The sequence below is a fragment of the Phocoena sinus genome, chromosome 15 (assembly GCF_008692025.1).
Source record: "Phocoena sinus isolate mPhoSin1 chromosome 15, mPhoSin1.pri, whole genome shotgun sequence".
Classification (NCBI taxonomy): domain Eukaryota; kingdom Metazoa; phylum Chordata; class Mammalia; order Artiodactyla; family Phocoenidae; genus Phocoena; species Phocoena sinus.
In genome coordinates, this window is record NC_045777.1 from 62,088,232 (window position 1) to 62,105,138 (window position 16,907).

At 43.8% G+C, this 16,907-nt stretch overlaps 1 protein-coding gene across 2 annotated transcripts in view; it reads left to right on the forward strand.

Annotated features, from left to right (window-relative positions):
- The window catches only part of BFAR (bifunctional apoptosis regulator), a 29,232-nt gene extending 13,312 nt beyond the window's left edge, over positions 1-15,920 (forward strand). Inside the window, exons 3-8 of one of the 2 annotated variants that reach the window (XM_032606314.1) lie at positions 1,650-1,854; positions 2,557-2,726; positions 4,576-4,720; positions 11,094-11,267; positions 12,770-12,972; positions 14,611-15,920. In XM_032606314.1, the coding sequence (XP_032462205.1) occupies positions 1,650-1,854; positions 2,557-2,726; positions 4,576-4,720; positions 11,094-11,267; positions 12,770-12,972; positions 14,611-14,803 (1,090 nt within the window). In that variant the 3' untranslated portion in view covers positions 14,804-15,920. The remainder of the gene's footprint in view (positions 1-1,649; positions 1,855-2,556; positions 2,727-4,575; positions 4,721-11,093; positions 11,268-12,769; positions 12,973-14,610) is intronic. The other variant, XM_032606315.1, reaches the window with a different exon arrangement.
- Positions 15,921-16,907: the final 987 nt, after the last annotated feature.

The window sequence follows — 16,907 nt, forward strand, 5'->3', positions numbered from 1 at the left end:
GGAAGTCCCGACGCCCTTCCTCACAGGTGACCGTGATTTGTTTGTTTTTTATAAATGAGGGAAAGAAAGAAACGCTGGTTATCAGACCATTGTCTGTAACCCTTTGTACGTAATACTTCTTATTGATGTGTATTCACTGAGAACACCCTAGGTCTCACAGAGAAGATGGTCTAACTGTATGATTCTCGAAAACTGGTTTGATGCTGGTTTTCATAATCTTTGACTAAACTCTGTTGCATTTATCACATTAATAGAGTTTCTCATGCATGGCATCACACAACAGTTGTTAAGACCTTCAGATAGCAGGTTTATTTCTGCTTCCATTCATAATGTTCATCATGTCCCTGTGAGGTCTTTGAGGCTAAAATCCTTTTCTCTTGCCTTCTTGTTATCAACAGAGTACCAGGAAGTTCCATGAAAACATTAACCCAGCATTCTCTTTTTCACAGGAGATGTATTTACACCACTTTGCTCTGACCTTTCAGCCTTGGTTTACCTGCGGGTTAACCTTAAATTGAAGAAGGGTTCTCTGATTGTGTATAATCGAAAATGAAGAGCCTCCTGTATGACCTGAGGGTTGGTCTCACTCTCACTACTGAACTGCACCTTTTTTCTGAGTTAATTTTTAATAACATAAGCAGTACATATATAGTCATTTACATTCTTTTTAAAAAGTCAGAACATTGTTGATAAAGACCCCTTCAACCCCTCCTCCCCCATCTTACAATTCTTCCTTCCTTTTTCTCAGAATAATTTCAGTTATGACTTAGTTGTCATCTTTCAGATTTTTTTTTTTTTTTTTTTTTTTTGCGTTACATGGGCCTCTCACTGTTGTGGCCTCTCCCGTCGCGGAGCACAGGCTCCAGACGCACAGGCTCAGCAGCCATGGCTCACGGGCCCAGCCGCTCCGCGGCACGTGGGATCTTCCCAGACTGGGGCACGAACCCGTGTCCCCTGCATCGGCAGGCAGACTCTCAACCCCTGTGCCACCAGGGAAGCCCAAATTTTTTTTTTTTTTTTTTTTTTTTTTTTTTTTTCTGTGGTACGCGGGCCTCTCACCGTTGTGGCCTCTCCCGCTGCGGAGCACAGGCTCCGGACGCGCAGGCTCAGCGGCCACGGCTCACGGGCCCGGCCGCTCCGCGGCATGTGGGATCCTCCCGGACCGGGGCACGAACCCGCGTCCCCTGCACCGGCAGGCGGACTCTCAACCACTGCGCCACTGGGGAAGCCCCCCATCTTTCAGATTTTTAAAAATACTTTTATACATTTATGTGCCAATAGGAAATGCAAATATTTCCTCACATCAGTGGTGTACTGTGTTTCTGCAGTTTACTATTTCATTCAACAATGTGGATAAATTTATTCATCTTGATACACAGTGATATCCAGTAAATTCATTTTTAAAACTATGTATGTTTCCACTGTATGAATATGCTATGTTTTATTTAGCTGTTGCCCTAACAGTGGACATATAGGTGTTTCTGATTTGTTGCTGCTACCAACAGGGCCATAACCAATCTTCTTGTCCATTCTTCTAGAATCCTTATATATTATTAAATGTTGATAGTAGTTTTATTTTGGCCTCTAAACATTATAAGTATACTTAGTCAAACAACTGTCTTGTGATTTTTTTTTTCTATTCTCCATAGGGATGCCATTGAAAAATTATTTCCTGATGCAATTAGAATGCGATATGAAGACATTCAGCAGAATAATGATGTAGTCCAGAGTCTCGCAGCCTTTCAGAAGTATGGGAATGATAAGATTCTTTCAGCTTCCAACACGGGCCGAGTGAATCAGCAGAGGGGAGGGGGATTCTTTTCCGGAGTGCTCACAGCTTTAACTGGTGTGGCAGTAAGTTTATGTATCTCTGTCCCCCTCCCTCCCACAGTTTCCTGTGAAGTCAGTTCTGTTGAAATACCCCTAAATGATTAATGATGTGACCGAATGTGGTAATTCACTATGTACATTGAACCTGGGGATGTTGCCTATGCAAGTATATGCAACGTAATATTCAGAGCCCAGTAAATGTTAGCTTTGTCCCATTTCATCCTCTTCACAACCTATGCAATAGGCACTGTTATTATTCCTGCTGTATAGAGGAACAAACCGGTGCAGAAAGGCGTTAAAGCTGGAACTCAAGGCCATGTCTTGAGCACAGCCCTTCACTAACTTCCAGTGTAGAGACTATTTTCTTTTTAAGATCTATCCATGCTACAAAAATCTAAGTATTACACATTTTCCAATAGAAAAGGCACGCGAGTCCGTTACACTGGCCAAATTGATGGGGAAAAGGGTGCAGTGCTCCCTGGTGCCCTACAGTGAGTCCTTTTCCTGTCTCTGTTCCCTGACGACCCGAGACTCAGCAGAGATGAGCCCACCAAGGGTCGCGCTCCCCAGATCTCAGTAGCAGTGGTGTTGCTGGCTTCCATATCTATGGACTTGGCATCATCCCCGTCCAGCTCAGCATTTTCCTTCCCGGCCCCATGCTCACATATTTAGAAACTGGCGTCTCTGATCCTGCTGTGGAATAAGAGCCATGTCACTTTTCCCCAGGTGGTCCTGCTGGTGTATCACTGGAGCAGCAGGGAATCTGAGCACGACCTCCTGGTGCACAAGGCTGTGGCCACATGGACAGCAGAAGAAGTTGTCCTCTGGCTGGAGCAGCTGGGCCCTTGGGCCTCTCTCTACAGAGACAGGTTTTTATCTGAAAGAGTAAATGGAAGGTGAGGAGCAAAATTTTCTGATACGTCACTGACATTTTTTAAATAGTTTTATTGAGACACCATCCACGTAACCCCAAAAGTCACCCATTTAAAGAGTATAATCAGTGGCTTTTAATATATTCACAGATATGTGCAGCCATCGCCACAGTCTGGTTTTAGAACATTTCCATCATCCCCAAAAAGAGAGCTCCTGCTAAAGGCAGTCAATCCTCATTTTCCCCTCCCGCAGCCCCCGGGAACCACCATTCTACTTTCTGTCTCCTGGATTTGCCTGTTCAGAGTATTTCCATTCTTCATTCATCCATTCTTCAGTTGATGGACATTTGGATTGATTCCATTTTGGGGCTGTTAGGAACAGTGCTGCTGCGACCATTTGTATATAAAGGTTTTTGTGTGGACGTATATTTTCAATACTCAGTACTGTCTTAGAGTGGAAATGCTGGGTCATAAGGTAACTCTGTGTTTACCTTTTGGGGAACCATTGAACTGTTTTCTAAAGCAGCTGAACCATTTTTTGTCATCGACTGACATTTTAATTGTTGCTTCCTGATTATGAAAGTAACATATATTTATTTATTTTAAAATAATAAAGTAGAATTGTAGGACATTAGAAATGAAATGCCTTCATAATCCTGCTCTTCAGAGAAAACCACTATTATCATCTTGCTGGACACCTGTCCAGATTTTTTTCAATGTTTATACAGGCATACATATAGATGTGTTAAATAACGTGTTATTTATTTATTTAAACTGGAAATACGATTGTACTAAGCAAACCTGTGTTTATATGTATGTGTATAGGCTAGAGTCTATTAATCAATCTCTACCAGCACACATATGTGGTGTTTCCCTTTTTTCTGCTCCAGACGGTACCAGACTACATTGTGCAAATGCTCTGAGGAACCTATTAGTTTGAGGAGCTCACTCATCGCTGAGCTATGTGTCAGCCTGCTTCTGCCCATTAGCAAATCCCCCTGCCCCTTCTGGAGCCCTGTCCATCTTTACTGGGGTCCCTCCCTTCCTTGAAGGGGGAACACGTAGGGGTGTTACTTAGACCACCAGGCAGCTGCTCTCTAACCCAGTTGAGTCAGACGTGTAGTCCACTCACTGCTAGGCTGCCTGACTGCCCCACCTCCCACCCTGGTCCATTTTTTCTCCCTGAACTGAGCTTTTAACACTTGATTCTCTATTGAGGAAGCAAAATACTCCCACTTTGTCTGGTTTTTGTAAGAAGTTGTACCACCTCCCCACCCTCGCCCTGAATTGTAGTTAAAAACCTTCTCTACCCACTTAATACAATATGTCTTTCCGTAACTGTCTTCCTTCCAGAGGAGAGATTCCAAAACTGGAATTGTTGAGTGAAAGGGAATAAACCTTTACGGGGCACTTTTAACAAGGAATCACTGTGGAGGTGAATTCACGTTGCAGAGCATGGGCTCTAGGTGCACGAGCTTCAGTAGTTGTGGCGCACGGGCTTAGTTGCTCCGCAGCATGTGGGATCTTCCCGGACCAGGGATCCCACCCGTGGCCCCTGCACTGGCAGGCGGATTCTTAACCACTGCACCAGCAGGCAAGTCCCCAAACAACTACTCTTAATGTCATAATGTTTTATTGGATTTCTTCCCAATTTTTTTTTTCTATACACACACACTTTAAAAAATAGAGGGACTGGCAAATAGTAAGCTTTCAGTTGTTTGCTGTTATTAATCTTATTTCATATGTTAGGTGTCTTACCTCAAGCCTAAAGTGTTTATCTGTGTTGATAAGGTGGAACTTCGACTGTGGAAAGTTTGCTTCCAGGATGTAATCTCAAAAGACATCTCCTCCTATCTCCTTGCCCACACCCTAGGTTGCTTTTAACTTTGACAGAGGAAGAATTTTCCAGGGCACCATATACCATAGAAAACAGCAGCCACCGAAGAGCCATCCTTATGGAACTGGAGCGAGTCAAAGCACTGGGTGTGAAGCCCCCGCAAAACCTCTGGGAATACAAGGTGAACTCTATTTTTTCAATGGAAAATAAGTATTGAGCACCAGATATCAGTTATCTGCCTGCCCACTGCTCATGAATACATCAGACAAAACCGAAGCCCCCTGCATCCCCACTTTCCCTATGCCTGTGTATCCTTCCTGGGCCTGTTTTTCTACTTGTGTTATGGGTATATATCCACAGCTCTAGGAACAATGTTCTAGGTTTTTAACCTTAACATAAAAGGCATGAACTGAGCTTATTATCCTTCTGCAAGTAGCTTTTGTCTCTGGCTCTCTTTTTCTCTTGTGCCATATTCCACTGCACAAGTGCATGACCATTTATACATTCTCCCATTGATGGCCACTGAGATTATTTCCATTTTTGCTCTGAGAAACAGGGCTGTTGTGGACATTCTTGGAAAGTACGTGTGCTCATGTGTAAGACTTTCTTTGCGCTATACACTGAGGAATAGGATTACTGGGTCACAAGTAACGCACATCTTCAGCTTTACCAGATGCTGATAAATTGTTCTTCAGTGTGACTGTACCTGGTTCTCCTTCACAGAGAGAATTTAGCGAATACTGTAGTGTAAAATGAATACTCTATTTTTTATTAGTCATAGAGTGTCTGGAGTACAGATACCTATACCCTAAAAAAGACATCATGGAGAAAAATAAATTCAAATAACCAATTAGTTTATGGGGGAAAAATGCTCACTGATAATTATGGTACAAATGAGACAACCCGCTGGCGTCATTCTCACCTGTGACATTATCAAGGATAAGAACTTTCATAACGTGAGGAAAGAGGCACTCATGTGTGCGGATCCTAAATTGGCGCAGTCTCTTTGGAGAGCAGTTTGTCAATAACTATTAAAGTTTAAACCGCCCCTACTCTTTGGTCTACAATTTCACTTCTTTGCATTTAGAGCACAGGCAGCAAAGCACTGTGATCAAGAGAGGGCTCAGCAGCCTGACTCCCGGGCTCCTCGCCAGGCTCCTCCAGGGCACACTGACTGTGGGAACGCCAGCAAGTCCCTGGGCCTCCTGGTCCCGTTTCCTCCTCAGCCAATGACCTCAGAGAGTCACAGTGAGAATTGAATGTTTGAGTCACAGAAATTATTAAACAAGATGTTGACCACAGTGTCATTGGTAATAGCACGTGGGAAACAACCTCAGCACCCATTGTTAGGAACAGGTTAAGTAAATACAGTTCACCCATACATGTAGCCATTACAAAGGAACGAGGTGACCCTGGGTGCGCTAACAAGAAATGATACCCAAGTTGTTAACTGAAAATAAAGAAAAACACGTTAGAAAAGGTACACATTTGTATGTGTCATAGAAAATCTCTGGAAGGATACACAGACTGTTAACAATGTTTTCATCTAGGGATTGAGACTTGAGTGGAAGGGTGAATTGTATTTGTCATTTAATACAATTCTGTGCCGTTTGAAAAACTTGTGTTTATTTTGTGCATGTATTGCTTCATAGCTGAAAAAACACTAGTTTCAGAATTTTTGAAGAATGGGGATAGGGTCCTAAGATAGATGATTTGTTGTTTTCTGTGTTGTTTGTCAGTTTTAAAAAAAAATCCCTACTTCTCTTTTATCATAAATTATTAGTTTTGTTAATGCAGTCAAATTCTGGACTTCTTGTAGCCAATGTTAGACCTATGGTGGGTTTTAATATCTGACAGAACCTTTCTGGGTCCTGTATCCAGCAATGAGCCTCTATTTAGAATCTGTCAAAGTAAACTTAATATTCACCAGAGTGAATGGGGGTGGTATTCTGGTCCCACTGTTAACGAGCAGGCAGAATCTTATCATCAGTCTGCTCCTTCAGATCTGCACTTCAGCCCCTCCCCAAGGGTGGTCGCTTGATGTTCAGCCGGCAGGCTGTGTGGTAAGACCCCTCGGTACGGCTGCCCCTGAGTGCCACTGTTCTCGTCAGACCTGAGAGGGACAGCTCCCCACAGCAGTGCTGTCATCGTAACCACCTAACTGGGACGTTGGTTTATCCTCCTTCTCTGATAGAAGGTAGCCCCAGAGTTGGGATATTTTGGTCCAGCTGATCCCAGACCTACAAACATGTAACCCAGTCATCTCCCTTTGTCTCGTACTAACCAAGATGTGGCTGGGGGCCTTCGGGCTCTATTTCTGGGAGCTGTGTTCCTTTAGAGCCTGCACACCCAATAGGAGCAGCATCGCCCCCAAGGCCATTGGTTCTTGAGGGGTGAAAAGTGTTAAGTATTGCAGTGACTTGTGGCCCTCCAAAGACCACAGGACATAAACAGATACATGGTATATCTGTGGTATTAACGTTTCATGGGGCAGGGGAGGGCTTATGAAAAAAATGTCTTTAAGAGGCTCCTTAAGGGGTAATAATGAAAAAAAGGTTGGGAAACATTGCTTTAAAATGAAGAACTACTTCCATATTTCTATGTCTCACCTAAGTTACAATATAGAGATAATTTTTAGAAGTTAGATTTTTCAAAAAACTTTTACTATGGAAAATTTCAAATATACCCAAAAGCAGGATAATAGTACAAAACTTCCATCAACCCATACGACAGCAACTCATGGCTGTGTTTATTTCAGTAATACCTACTCCTGCTACCCCTGATTATTTTGAATCTGAGATAGCATATATTTCATAAGTAAATATTTTATTGAATCTTTAAAAAGTAAAGACTTTTTTTTTTAATTTATGTGGCTGCGTCAGGTCTTAGTTGCGGCATGCCGGATCTTCGTTGTGGCACTCAGGCTTCTCTCTAGTTGCAGCGCACGGGCTCCACAGGGTGCAGCCTCAGTAGTTGCGGCACGCAGGCTTAGTTGCCCTGCGGCATGTGGGATCCTAGTTCCCCAACCAGGGATCGAACCTGCATCCCCTGCATTAGAAGGCGTTTTCTTAACCACTGGACCACCAGGAGAGGCCCTGAAAAGTAAAGACTTCTTGAAAAACAAAACTAAAATACCACAATATACCCCCACCAGGATGAATAATTCTCTGATATTATCAAATAATTTGTCAGTATTCAAATACCCTACATTTTTTTTTTCAGTTGATTTGTTCCACCCAGGATCCCAACAAGGTCCACATTTGGTTGTCATGTCTTTTTTTTTTTTTAATTGAGGTAAAGTTGGTTTTCAATATTATATTAGTTTCAGGTGTACAACGTAGTGATTCAATATTTTTATAGATCATACCCCACTTAAAGTTATTATAAAAATATTTGCTATATTCCCTGTGCTAAACAGTATATTCTTATAGCTTACTTATTTTATATAGTAGTTTGTACCTCTTAATCCCCTACCCCTGTCTTGCCCCTCCCACCTTCCCTCTCCCCACTGGTAACCACTAGTTGGTTCTCTATATCTGTGAGTTGGTTTCTGTTTTGTTATAGGCGTTTGTTTGTTTTATTTTTCAGATTCCACATATAAGTCAAAATATACCTACTTATTTTTCTATGTCTGACTTATTTCACTAAGCATAATACCCCCAGGTCCATCCATGTTGTTGCAAAATTGCAAAGTTTCATTCTTTTTATGGAAGGGTAGTATTCCTGTGTGTGTGTGTGTGTGTGTGTGTGTGTATTTATATGCCACAGCATCTTTACCCATTCATCTGTTGATGAATAATTAGGTTGCTTCCATATCTTGGCAATTGCAAATAATGCTGTTATGAACATTGGGGTGCCTGCATCTTTTCAAAGTAGTGTTTTTGTTTTCTTTGGATATATTCCAAGGAGTGGGATTGATGGATCATATGGTAGTTCTATTTTTAGTTTTTTGAGGCCCACCCATACTGTTTTCCAGTGGCTGCAGCAATTTATATTCCCACCAACGGTGTACAGGGGTTCCCGTTTCTCCACACCCTCTCCAGCATTTGTTATCTGTGGTGCTTTTGGTGAGGGCTTTTCTGACAGGTGTGAGGTGATAGCTCATTGTGGTTTTGGTTTGCATTTCTCTGATAATTAGTGATGTTGAGCATCTTTTCATGGGCCTATTGGCCATCTCACTGTCTTCTTTGGAAAAATGTCTCTGCAGGTCTTCTGAATTTTTTTTAATTGGGTTGTTTGTTGGTTGTCATGTCTCTTAAGTCTCTTTCAGTCTGTAGATTCTCCCTCTTGTCATTACCCTGCATTTATTTGTTGAAGAAACCAGATCATTTTCTCTTGTAGTTTTCTGACGTTTTGTACTTTGCCAGTTATCTCTCTGTGGTGTCACCTAACAAGTCCCTTCTTCCCCTACATATCCTATAATCTAGGAGTTAGGACTAGAGGCTTACTTTGGTTTAGGTTTGGTGTTTCGGCAAGGCTGCTTTATAGGTGTGGTATTTTCTTCCATCAAGAGGCTCATAATGTCCCATGATCATTGATTATTTAGATCCATTAGTTCATTAAGGGTGGCCAAATGGTGATACTGTAACTCTCTCATTTCTTTTTCATCTTGTTAGCTGAAATACATCTTTAATGAAAAGGAGATCTTCTGTCAATAGCCATTTTGATTATCCTAAGTACAGTTTATACCAGAAGGGCAGGTTAAATGCTTGATCTTCTCCATTTACTTACCAGTTTTAGAATTTGCTTCCCTGTTTTCCTCCAAAAGTGACCGATTTCTTTCTTTAGGATTATTAATAACTGAGTATTTTGACATTCTTGATGTATTTGAATACATTTCAATAGTTATTCTAATTGATGCTCCAACTGTCCCATCTTTTTGAATAGGAGTCTCTTCAAATTATTCTCTGAGTCCATTTTTTAAATTTAACTTTTGAATTGAGGTACAGCGTACTTGCTAATGAGTCCTTTTAACATGATTTATTAGTCTTTGATAGTTTCCGTCCTCACACGACAAGATGTTCAAGTTACTCATGTACCTTTCCTGCCCCAGACCTGGAATCAGCCATTTCACAAGTTGGACCTCTTAAAATTTTTTTTAAATATAGAAAATGTTAGGTACATAGAAAAATAGAGGGAAGAGAGTACTCATACCCAGCTTCAACGAGCATCGACTCATGGTCACTCCTAATTCATCTGTACCCCTCCACCCTCTCCCCACACCCCCAGTCCTGGAATTATATTAAAGCATATCCACACATCATGTTATTTCGCCCCTGAATACTTTAGTGTGAAGCTCTAAAGAGAAGGGCTCTCTTCTTAAATGTAACCATTATCACACTTCAAAAGCTTTATTGGTAAGCCACTAATAGCATCAAATAAGTTGAATATGTTTTAACAGTTTTGTTGAGCTATAATTGACATACACATATTTAAAGTGTACAGTTTGCTAAGTTTTGACATATGTACACACCTGTGAAACCATCACCACAATCAAGATAGTGAACGTATACATCACTCCCAAAAGCTTCTTCCCGCCCCTTTGTAAGCCCTCCTTCCCATCCCTCCCCTTTTTAATTAGTGTACAGTGGTATCTCACTGGCTTAATTTGCATTTCTCTAAGGATTAGTGATAATGAGCATCTTTTCATGTGCATATTTGCCATCCTTCTGTCTTCTCTGATGAAGTGTCCATTCACATCTTTTGCCCATTTTACTTGGTGCTTAGTAGCATCAAGTAAGTTGAATCATTTTTAAGTTTCTTTTATAATCGGGAAAAATATAAATGTACATTCATTATAGCAAAATTTACAGAAGTGAAGGAAATGAAAATAAATTGACCCTAATCCCACCTGAGATTCAGACACGGGTAACATTGCGTTTTGCTCTGTTTTCTTCTAGACAATTTTCTGAGTGTACTTAAAACAGCTGTTTTATTTTTGTATTCATTCTGCAGACATGTACTGACATCTCTTGTGAGCCAGGTGGTCCTTTAGAAAAGGGATCTGAGTTCTGAATCGGGCAGGCCCTGCTTTCACGGCACTGACACTGTGGAGGTGGATGGCTCCACATCTTAGGTCTTTTCTTCACCTAACATTGTAACATGAGCATTATCCAACGCCCCTCCTGTACATTCCTCCATGGCTGTATGAATTCTGGGCTAAATCTCTACTGTAACTTCAGGACTGAGGTCACAGATTTCACTTTTTCTCTATTACGCACAATGCAACACTAAATATTTTGTGCATGAGGCCTTCTGATTTTTTTTTATTAAGTGGTGCCCACTGATTACTTTCCCGAAAGGTTGTGTTCTTCTAAATGTGCCTAGGAGCTTGCTTCTCATCCCCCTATCCCTCCCCACCCATGGAGAGAGACTGGATCTTTCTATAATGTAGCCTAACAGATGGATTACTTGGCCTCTTCTTCCCATTCATTCATTCATTCATTACCAGTGCAAACCACGTGGAGGAGGGCGTGAGACTGCAGAAGGAGCATGGGTGGGGAGCGGGCAGCTATTGTTGTAATGAGTCCCTGCACCCGCCTCATCCTCTGCAGGCCGTGAACCCAGGCAGGTCCCTGTTCCTGCTGTACGCCCTCAAGAGCTCCCCGAGACTCTGTCTGCTGTACCTCTACCTGTTTGACTACACAGACACCTTCCTGCCCTTCATCCATACCATCTGCCCTCTGCAGGAAGACAGCTCCGGGGAGGACATCATCACCAAGCTTCTGGTGGGTCTGGAGAGGGCCTTGAGTGGCTTCATGCTGCCATTCCTCAGCGTGGGATGGAGTTGGAGACATGGCTGGCGCCTGTCAGGGAAGAGGAAACAACAGAGGCTTCATTTGAATTTTGCAAGGAGAGCCCCTACGAAAGAAAATACAGCAGGAACTTCCCCACTCCCAGAAGCCTGTTTTGTTTCCTGCATTGCATAGCAAGAGGGGTTACCCTCTGGACTTGAAATATTTAGGGGAAAAAAACCCAGCTTTGCTTCTGTTATAAAAGAAGATAGCATAGGTCCAGATTGCCCACGGGTTAGATCTGTGGGCCCTCCAGCTTGGTGATCTGTCTCTTAGCAGGATCCCCAAAGGATGATTATTTGTCCTACCACAAGGCAGGGTTAGTATCCGTCCTGTTGGCCTCAGAATAGTAAGCTGTCATCCAACTCACTGATGGGAGTCATCACGTCAGCTGACCACAGGGCCTTTGGCAGGGATAGTTACCCACCACAGCTCTGATGGATTCCTTCAGAACTGTCAGTGGATCCCATTGACTCAGGGTGATCGTGTCTAGTTGGTCATCGGAGGGTAATGTCCTTTATATTGGTACTTTTGGGGCAGTCCCTCTGATCCGTTTATATCGAAAGCCACATGGATATAGGAATCATCGTATATGATGTTGAAACAGAATTCCTAAATCTCCAAAGACCCTTTTCTAAACACTTGAATCAAATGCCTTCCTAACTGACCTCAGCCTTGGGTGTAGTTTTAAGCCTGCAGGTTAGCCCCTTTGCACAGTGTTTCTCTGATTACCCAGTTTTCAGCTGTTCCCTGCCCTTGCTGGACTGGGAGCACAGAGACCCCCTGACCTTTCCGTTTTAAAGAGCCCCATCAACCCCTGCCCGCTCATCACGCTGACTTTCTCCTTGGGATGCTCAGTGTCTGCTCCGTTGTACACAGTCTTGCTTGGCTTTCATTAGCCTCTGGATGCCTATGAGTTGTTTAAATGCTCTTGTTACAGATTACCTGCTAATTCTGTAAGGAAAATTTTTCATTTTCCCAAAATTACTTTTTAAAGGTATATGTTTACTTTTCCCATGACCTGTTATCATTCTACCACAGATGAGCTGTTGAATTGAAATCGGTTGAGCTACCCTTGCAGTGGTGAAGAAATTGTAAAGCTGGTTAATTTTTATTCATTTCAGCCTCATTATTAATAATGCTTAGATTACTCATGCTTAGATTTTTTTTTACTTCTGGGCTTCCACAATTATGTAACAAGCATCTCAGTTCAGCCTCTTTGGTAACATGTATCCAGTGTAAGATTAATTATTACAAGGTGAGTTTGTGGATGGAAATCTCATTTTAGATTGTTGCATATGCGTGTATGTGTATGTGTGTTTTAATAAATGTAAAACTCACTGGGATAACCACAGTATTTTGTGTAAAAGTCAATCCTCATGATTTTTTGTGTCCATTTTTATGTAGTTTTATTTACTTGTGTGTTATTTTTAAAGGATCTTAGAGAGCCCACATGGAAGCAGTGGAGAGAATTCCTTGTCAAGTACTCCTTCCTTCCATACCAGCTGATTGCTGAATTTGCTTGGGACTGGCTGGAGGTCCATTACTGGACGTCACGGTTTCTCATCGTCAATGCCATGTTACTCTCAGTTCTGGAATTATTCTCCTTTTGGAGGACCTGGTCAAGAAGTGAACTGAAGTAAGTGTGTTTTTATGTAGGAGACGGTTGGAGCAACAGAGACTGGGAAAGAAATACCAAGTGGAGGTAGAAGTCCTCTGTGGAGTGTTGTTCAGACTCGAGAAGAGGCCCCAGGCTCTGGTTTAGAAATACTGCTTAAGCAGCAAACAGGAAAATGCCTTTGTGTCGGGGCTGGGGTGGCTCTGGTGGCGCTCACTGTCAAAGTGCGCCCCATGCACCTTCTCCCCATGCGATGTGCCGGCTAATTCCTGCGGCGTGGGGCGTGAAGGGCTTCAGTAATTGAGGAATAAACAAGTGAGAAGAAGAGGGTACTTTATGGAAAGCAGCAGTGTGGCAGAGCATAAAGGGATTTGATGAGGAATTCTGTAGGCATGAGTTCTAATCCTGCACTGCCACCAGCTGGAACAGTGATAATTTCTCTGGATTAATGCATAAAATGAGAGAGTTGGACTAGACAGTCACTGAGTCAAGTGACTCTTGGTTGTAAGTGAGAGAAACCAACCTAAATTGGCTTTCCTACCAAGGGACATGCCCAGTGAAGGCTTCCTGCATGGCTGGACCCAGAGACCCGAATGCTGTCATCAGGGCCTCCCTCTCCCTCTCCCTCTCCCTCTCCCTCTCTGCCCCTCTGCCCCTCTCCCCCTCTCCCCCTCTCCCCCTCTCCCCCTCCCCCCCCTTACAGCTCTCCTCTGTTCAGCCTCAACAACGTCTTTGTTTGGGGGCCCTTGATCACTCTGGGTGTCGATCTGAGCAGCTTAGCAGCCCTGGAGGAAAGAGAGCACTTCTGAGGCTTGTGAAAGCCTGAGGCTCACATGCCTTTGCTCTGATTGGCCCAGCCTGGGTCACAGCCTCCCCCTGCCACCCCAAACCCATCACAAGTGCAGGGGTTTGTGGGCTCCCCGTGTCCAGATGCAGGTGTGCACTCACAGCCTCTCCCCCAACCAGGTGCTAGCTGATGCCCCAACCAGACCACATGGAAGAGAATAGGAGAGGGAGACACCCTAAAGGGAAACTCAAAAGGTGCTTCCAGAAGACAGGGTATGGCTGCTGGGCAGGCAGAAGTAATGCATCAGCACACCAGCATCCTTTCAGCCTGAAACGTGAAGGGGTCTTGGCCTCATCCATCAGGAGCAGCCTTATAAATAGTTCTGAGAACCTGACAAGCATCTCCCTCATTTATTTCAATTCAGTGAACTCACTTATCCAGGCACAGTTGATTGAGCCCTACTCTGCCCCTGGTTCTCTGCTGGACACCACAGATCTTTTGGTAAAGAAAACAGTTTATACTCTGAAGGCCTGCAGCCTAGCAGAGAAAAGATTATGTTAAATACGTACAAGAGCGACCCAGAGAAGAAGCGGGTGGAGTTGGGACTGTGCTGGGGAGGCCTCGCCTGTGGGACCAGGCGTGGGGACTGGGCGACAGTGCCCTGAGGAGGCACCCTCTAGGCTGCGTCCTGGGAGTTCAAGGTGGAGTGGTCAGGAAAGGTATGTCTGGGGCACTGGGGACAGGAAACAAGGTCTCTGCAGCACTGGCAGCCAGACCGCATCAGGCAAAGGCCCAGGGTCTGAGCGCCTCGGCGCTGTCGTTAGAAACGCCATCACTATTCTGCCTCTCAAATGCTTCTCTTCCTTTTTCAGGACTGTGCCTCGGAGGATGTGGAGCCACTTTTGGAAAGTATCAACACAGGGGCTTTTTGTGGCCATGTTCTGGCCCCTCATCCCTCAATTTGTTTGCAACTGTCTGTTTTACTGGGCCCTGTACTTTAACCCAATTATTAACATTGATCACGTGGTTAAGGAGGTCCGACGGCTGGAAACCCAGGTGTTGTGACTGACGCTGCCCAGCCTCTGAGGGACTCTTCCAGCCTCCCTGCCAGCCAAGCTCTGATGCTTAAGTGTGACGAGGGGGATGGGGAGCGGACACCCTATTTTCTGCCCCTAGTAAACAAGGTGCTGCTTTGTCTGTCAAAGGCTACAGCCAGGTCTTCTCCCTCTGCCTGTGGCCGCAGGGACTGGCGCCCCAGCGCTTGGCTGACAAAGCCACCGTGCCTCCCACCCAGCCACCTTCCTCGTGGGGTCTTGGGAGACCCAGTCCACGACACCTGGCAGGGACCCAGGGTTCTCAGAGGACATGGAGTGGGTCTCAGTCCCGCTTGCGCTAATAACCTCAGTGACTGACACAAGGCTCCCAGGGCAAGTTGGAGCCCTGAGACTGAGCCCAGGGCCAGGTCTGTCCTCTAAGTTAAGTTTAGGAGAACAGGAGATTTTGTCATAGGCATGGCAGTTGCATATAAAAAACACAGAGGAAAAACCAAAATCCGGTTGACGACTCTGTCTTATTTAAGAGTTGCTAGACGGTTTCAGAGTTAAACCTCTGAAAGGATTCAGTTCAAGATTAGAATGATGGTGGTTAGACTTGCCATCACTGTTTTCTACTTGTAATCGTTGAAAGTTTGCATCTCTTTTTCTGGGGGAATTGAGTGGGATGTCAGGCATTTCAAGGAGGGTAATTCACATCAGGCCGAGCTGCTTCAGTGCTACTTAAAATTGTTGTTTTGGGGTTTACTTTGTTTTGTTTTTAAGAATTTAATTTGTAAAATCCAGGCTAGTCCATTTGTTTAAGGAAACATTTTGTACATTGACCTCCCACCGTACACTCTGTTCTGATGTATAAAACAACAAGTATAATTACACCAAGTGCTGTAATTGTAAATATGAAATGAACTGTGGCCTTTGATTCCCTTCCAGTGTGACAGTAGCAGGTGTGAAAGGCGGTCAACCTGAAGACTGGCCCTGCAGAGATAAGCTTGCATCCAAAATGTTTTTTTGTGACTCCATGAACCATTCATTAACCCTTTGTATCTTTGAAGATTTCACTCAAACTTTGCTTCTGAAAGTTTAAAGAAGTTACTTGAAATAAAAATAAAGATTCTTTTATACAGGTAAAACTTCTATGTAGAGAAAAATAAACTGTTTAGGAAGCATGAAGAAAATCTGCATTGCTCAGTACAACCTACTGGTCACACTTAAGTCCCCCAGCCTGATGTGGACATTGAGCCGAGGAGGAGCCACGGAGGGTTTCTTAAGTGAAAGGAGGGAGAATGTTTTCTTTCCTCCTGTGTCTGTTCATCAGGCCCTGAGGCTGCCTGACTTTACCTGTTTAACCCTCGTGACCTGCCGGAGACACTGATAGCCCAGCTGATCTGCAGTACCTTCATGTCCCTGGCCTCATGCCTCGCAAGGTTACTCTTCTTTTCAGATGAAGAGATGGAAGCTGGGTGGCACTGGTGGAGCTGGGCCCAGGCCAGACTCCCAGTCTAGCACTCCCCACCTGCCCCGCCCTTGGCCTCCCCCCACACCATCCCCACCCACTCCCCAAATCATGCTTCAAAGATGAGTAATACCCACACGTGCTCTGTCTGTGGGGGGATTGCAAAGCAGTCTTGGCGGAGAGCAAACAGGCTGGGCTGGGCTCTCCCTCCTTATCGCCTGCAGGAGGGACAGGCATATCAGAGCCAGGGCCACCGGCTGCCTCTCCGCCCTCAGACCCTCTTGGCTTGGTGTGTCAAAATGGGGAGTCTACTTAAAATATTCAGACCCTTTAATGCAAGAATTCCATTTCTGCAAATCTCAGTTAAGGAATAATAAAAGGGTGGGAGGGGGGCAAAGATTTATTCACAAGCATCCTCACCACATCAGTAATTGATAAAAATAGGAAATATCACCAATGTCCAAAAGGTAGCAGTCTATAAAATAGTATCTAATACAGCTGGAAATGTATCTAATACATTTGGAAATGAAGTTTCCAGAGATTTTTTTTAAAGACATGGAGAAATGGAAAAAAGCTTATGAAAATCATACAGTCTAGAGTCTCAATTACACTTTTTTTTTTTTCATTTTTTTTTTTTTTCAATTACACTTTTAACACATTATAG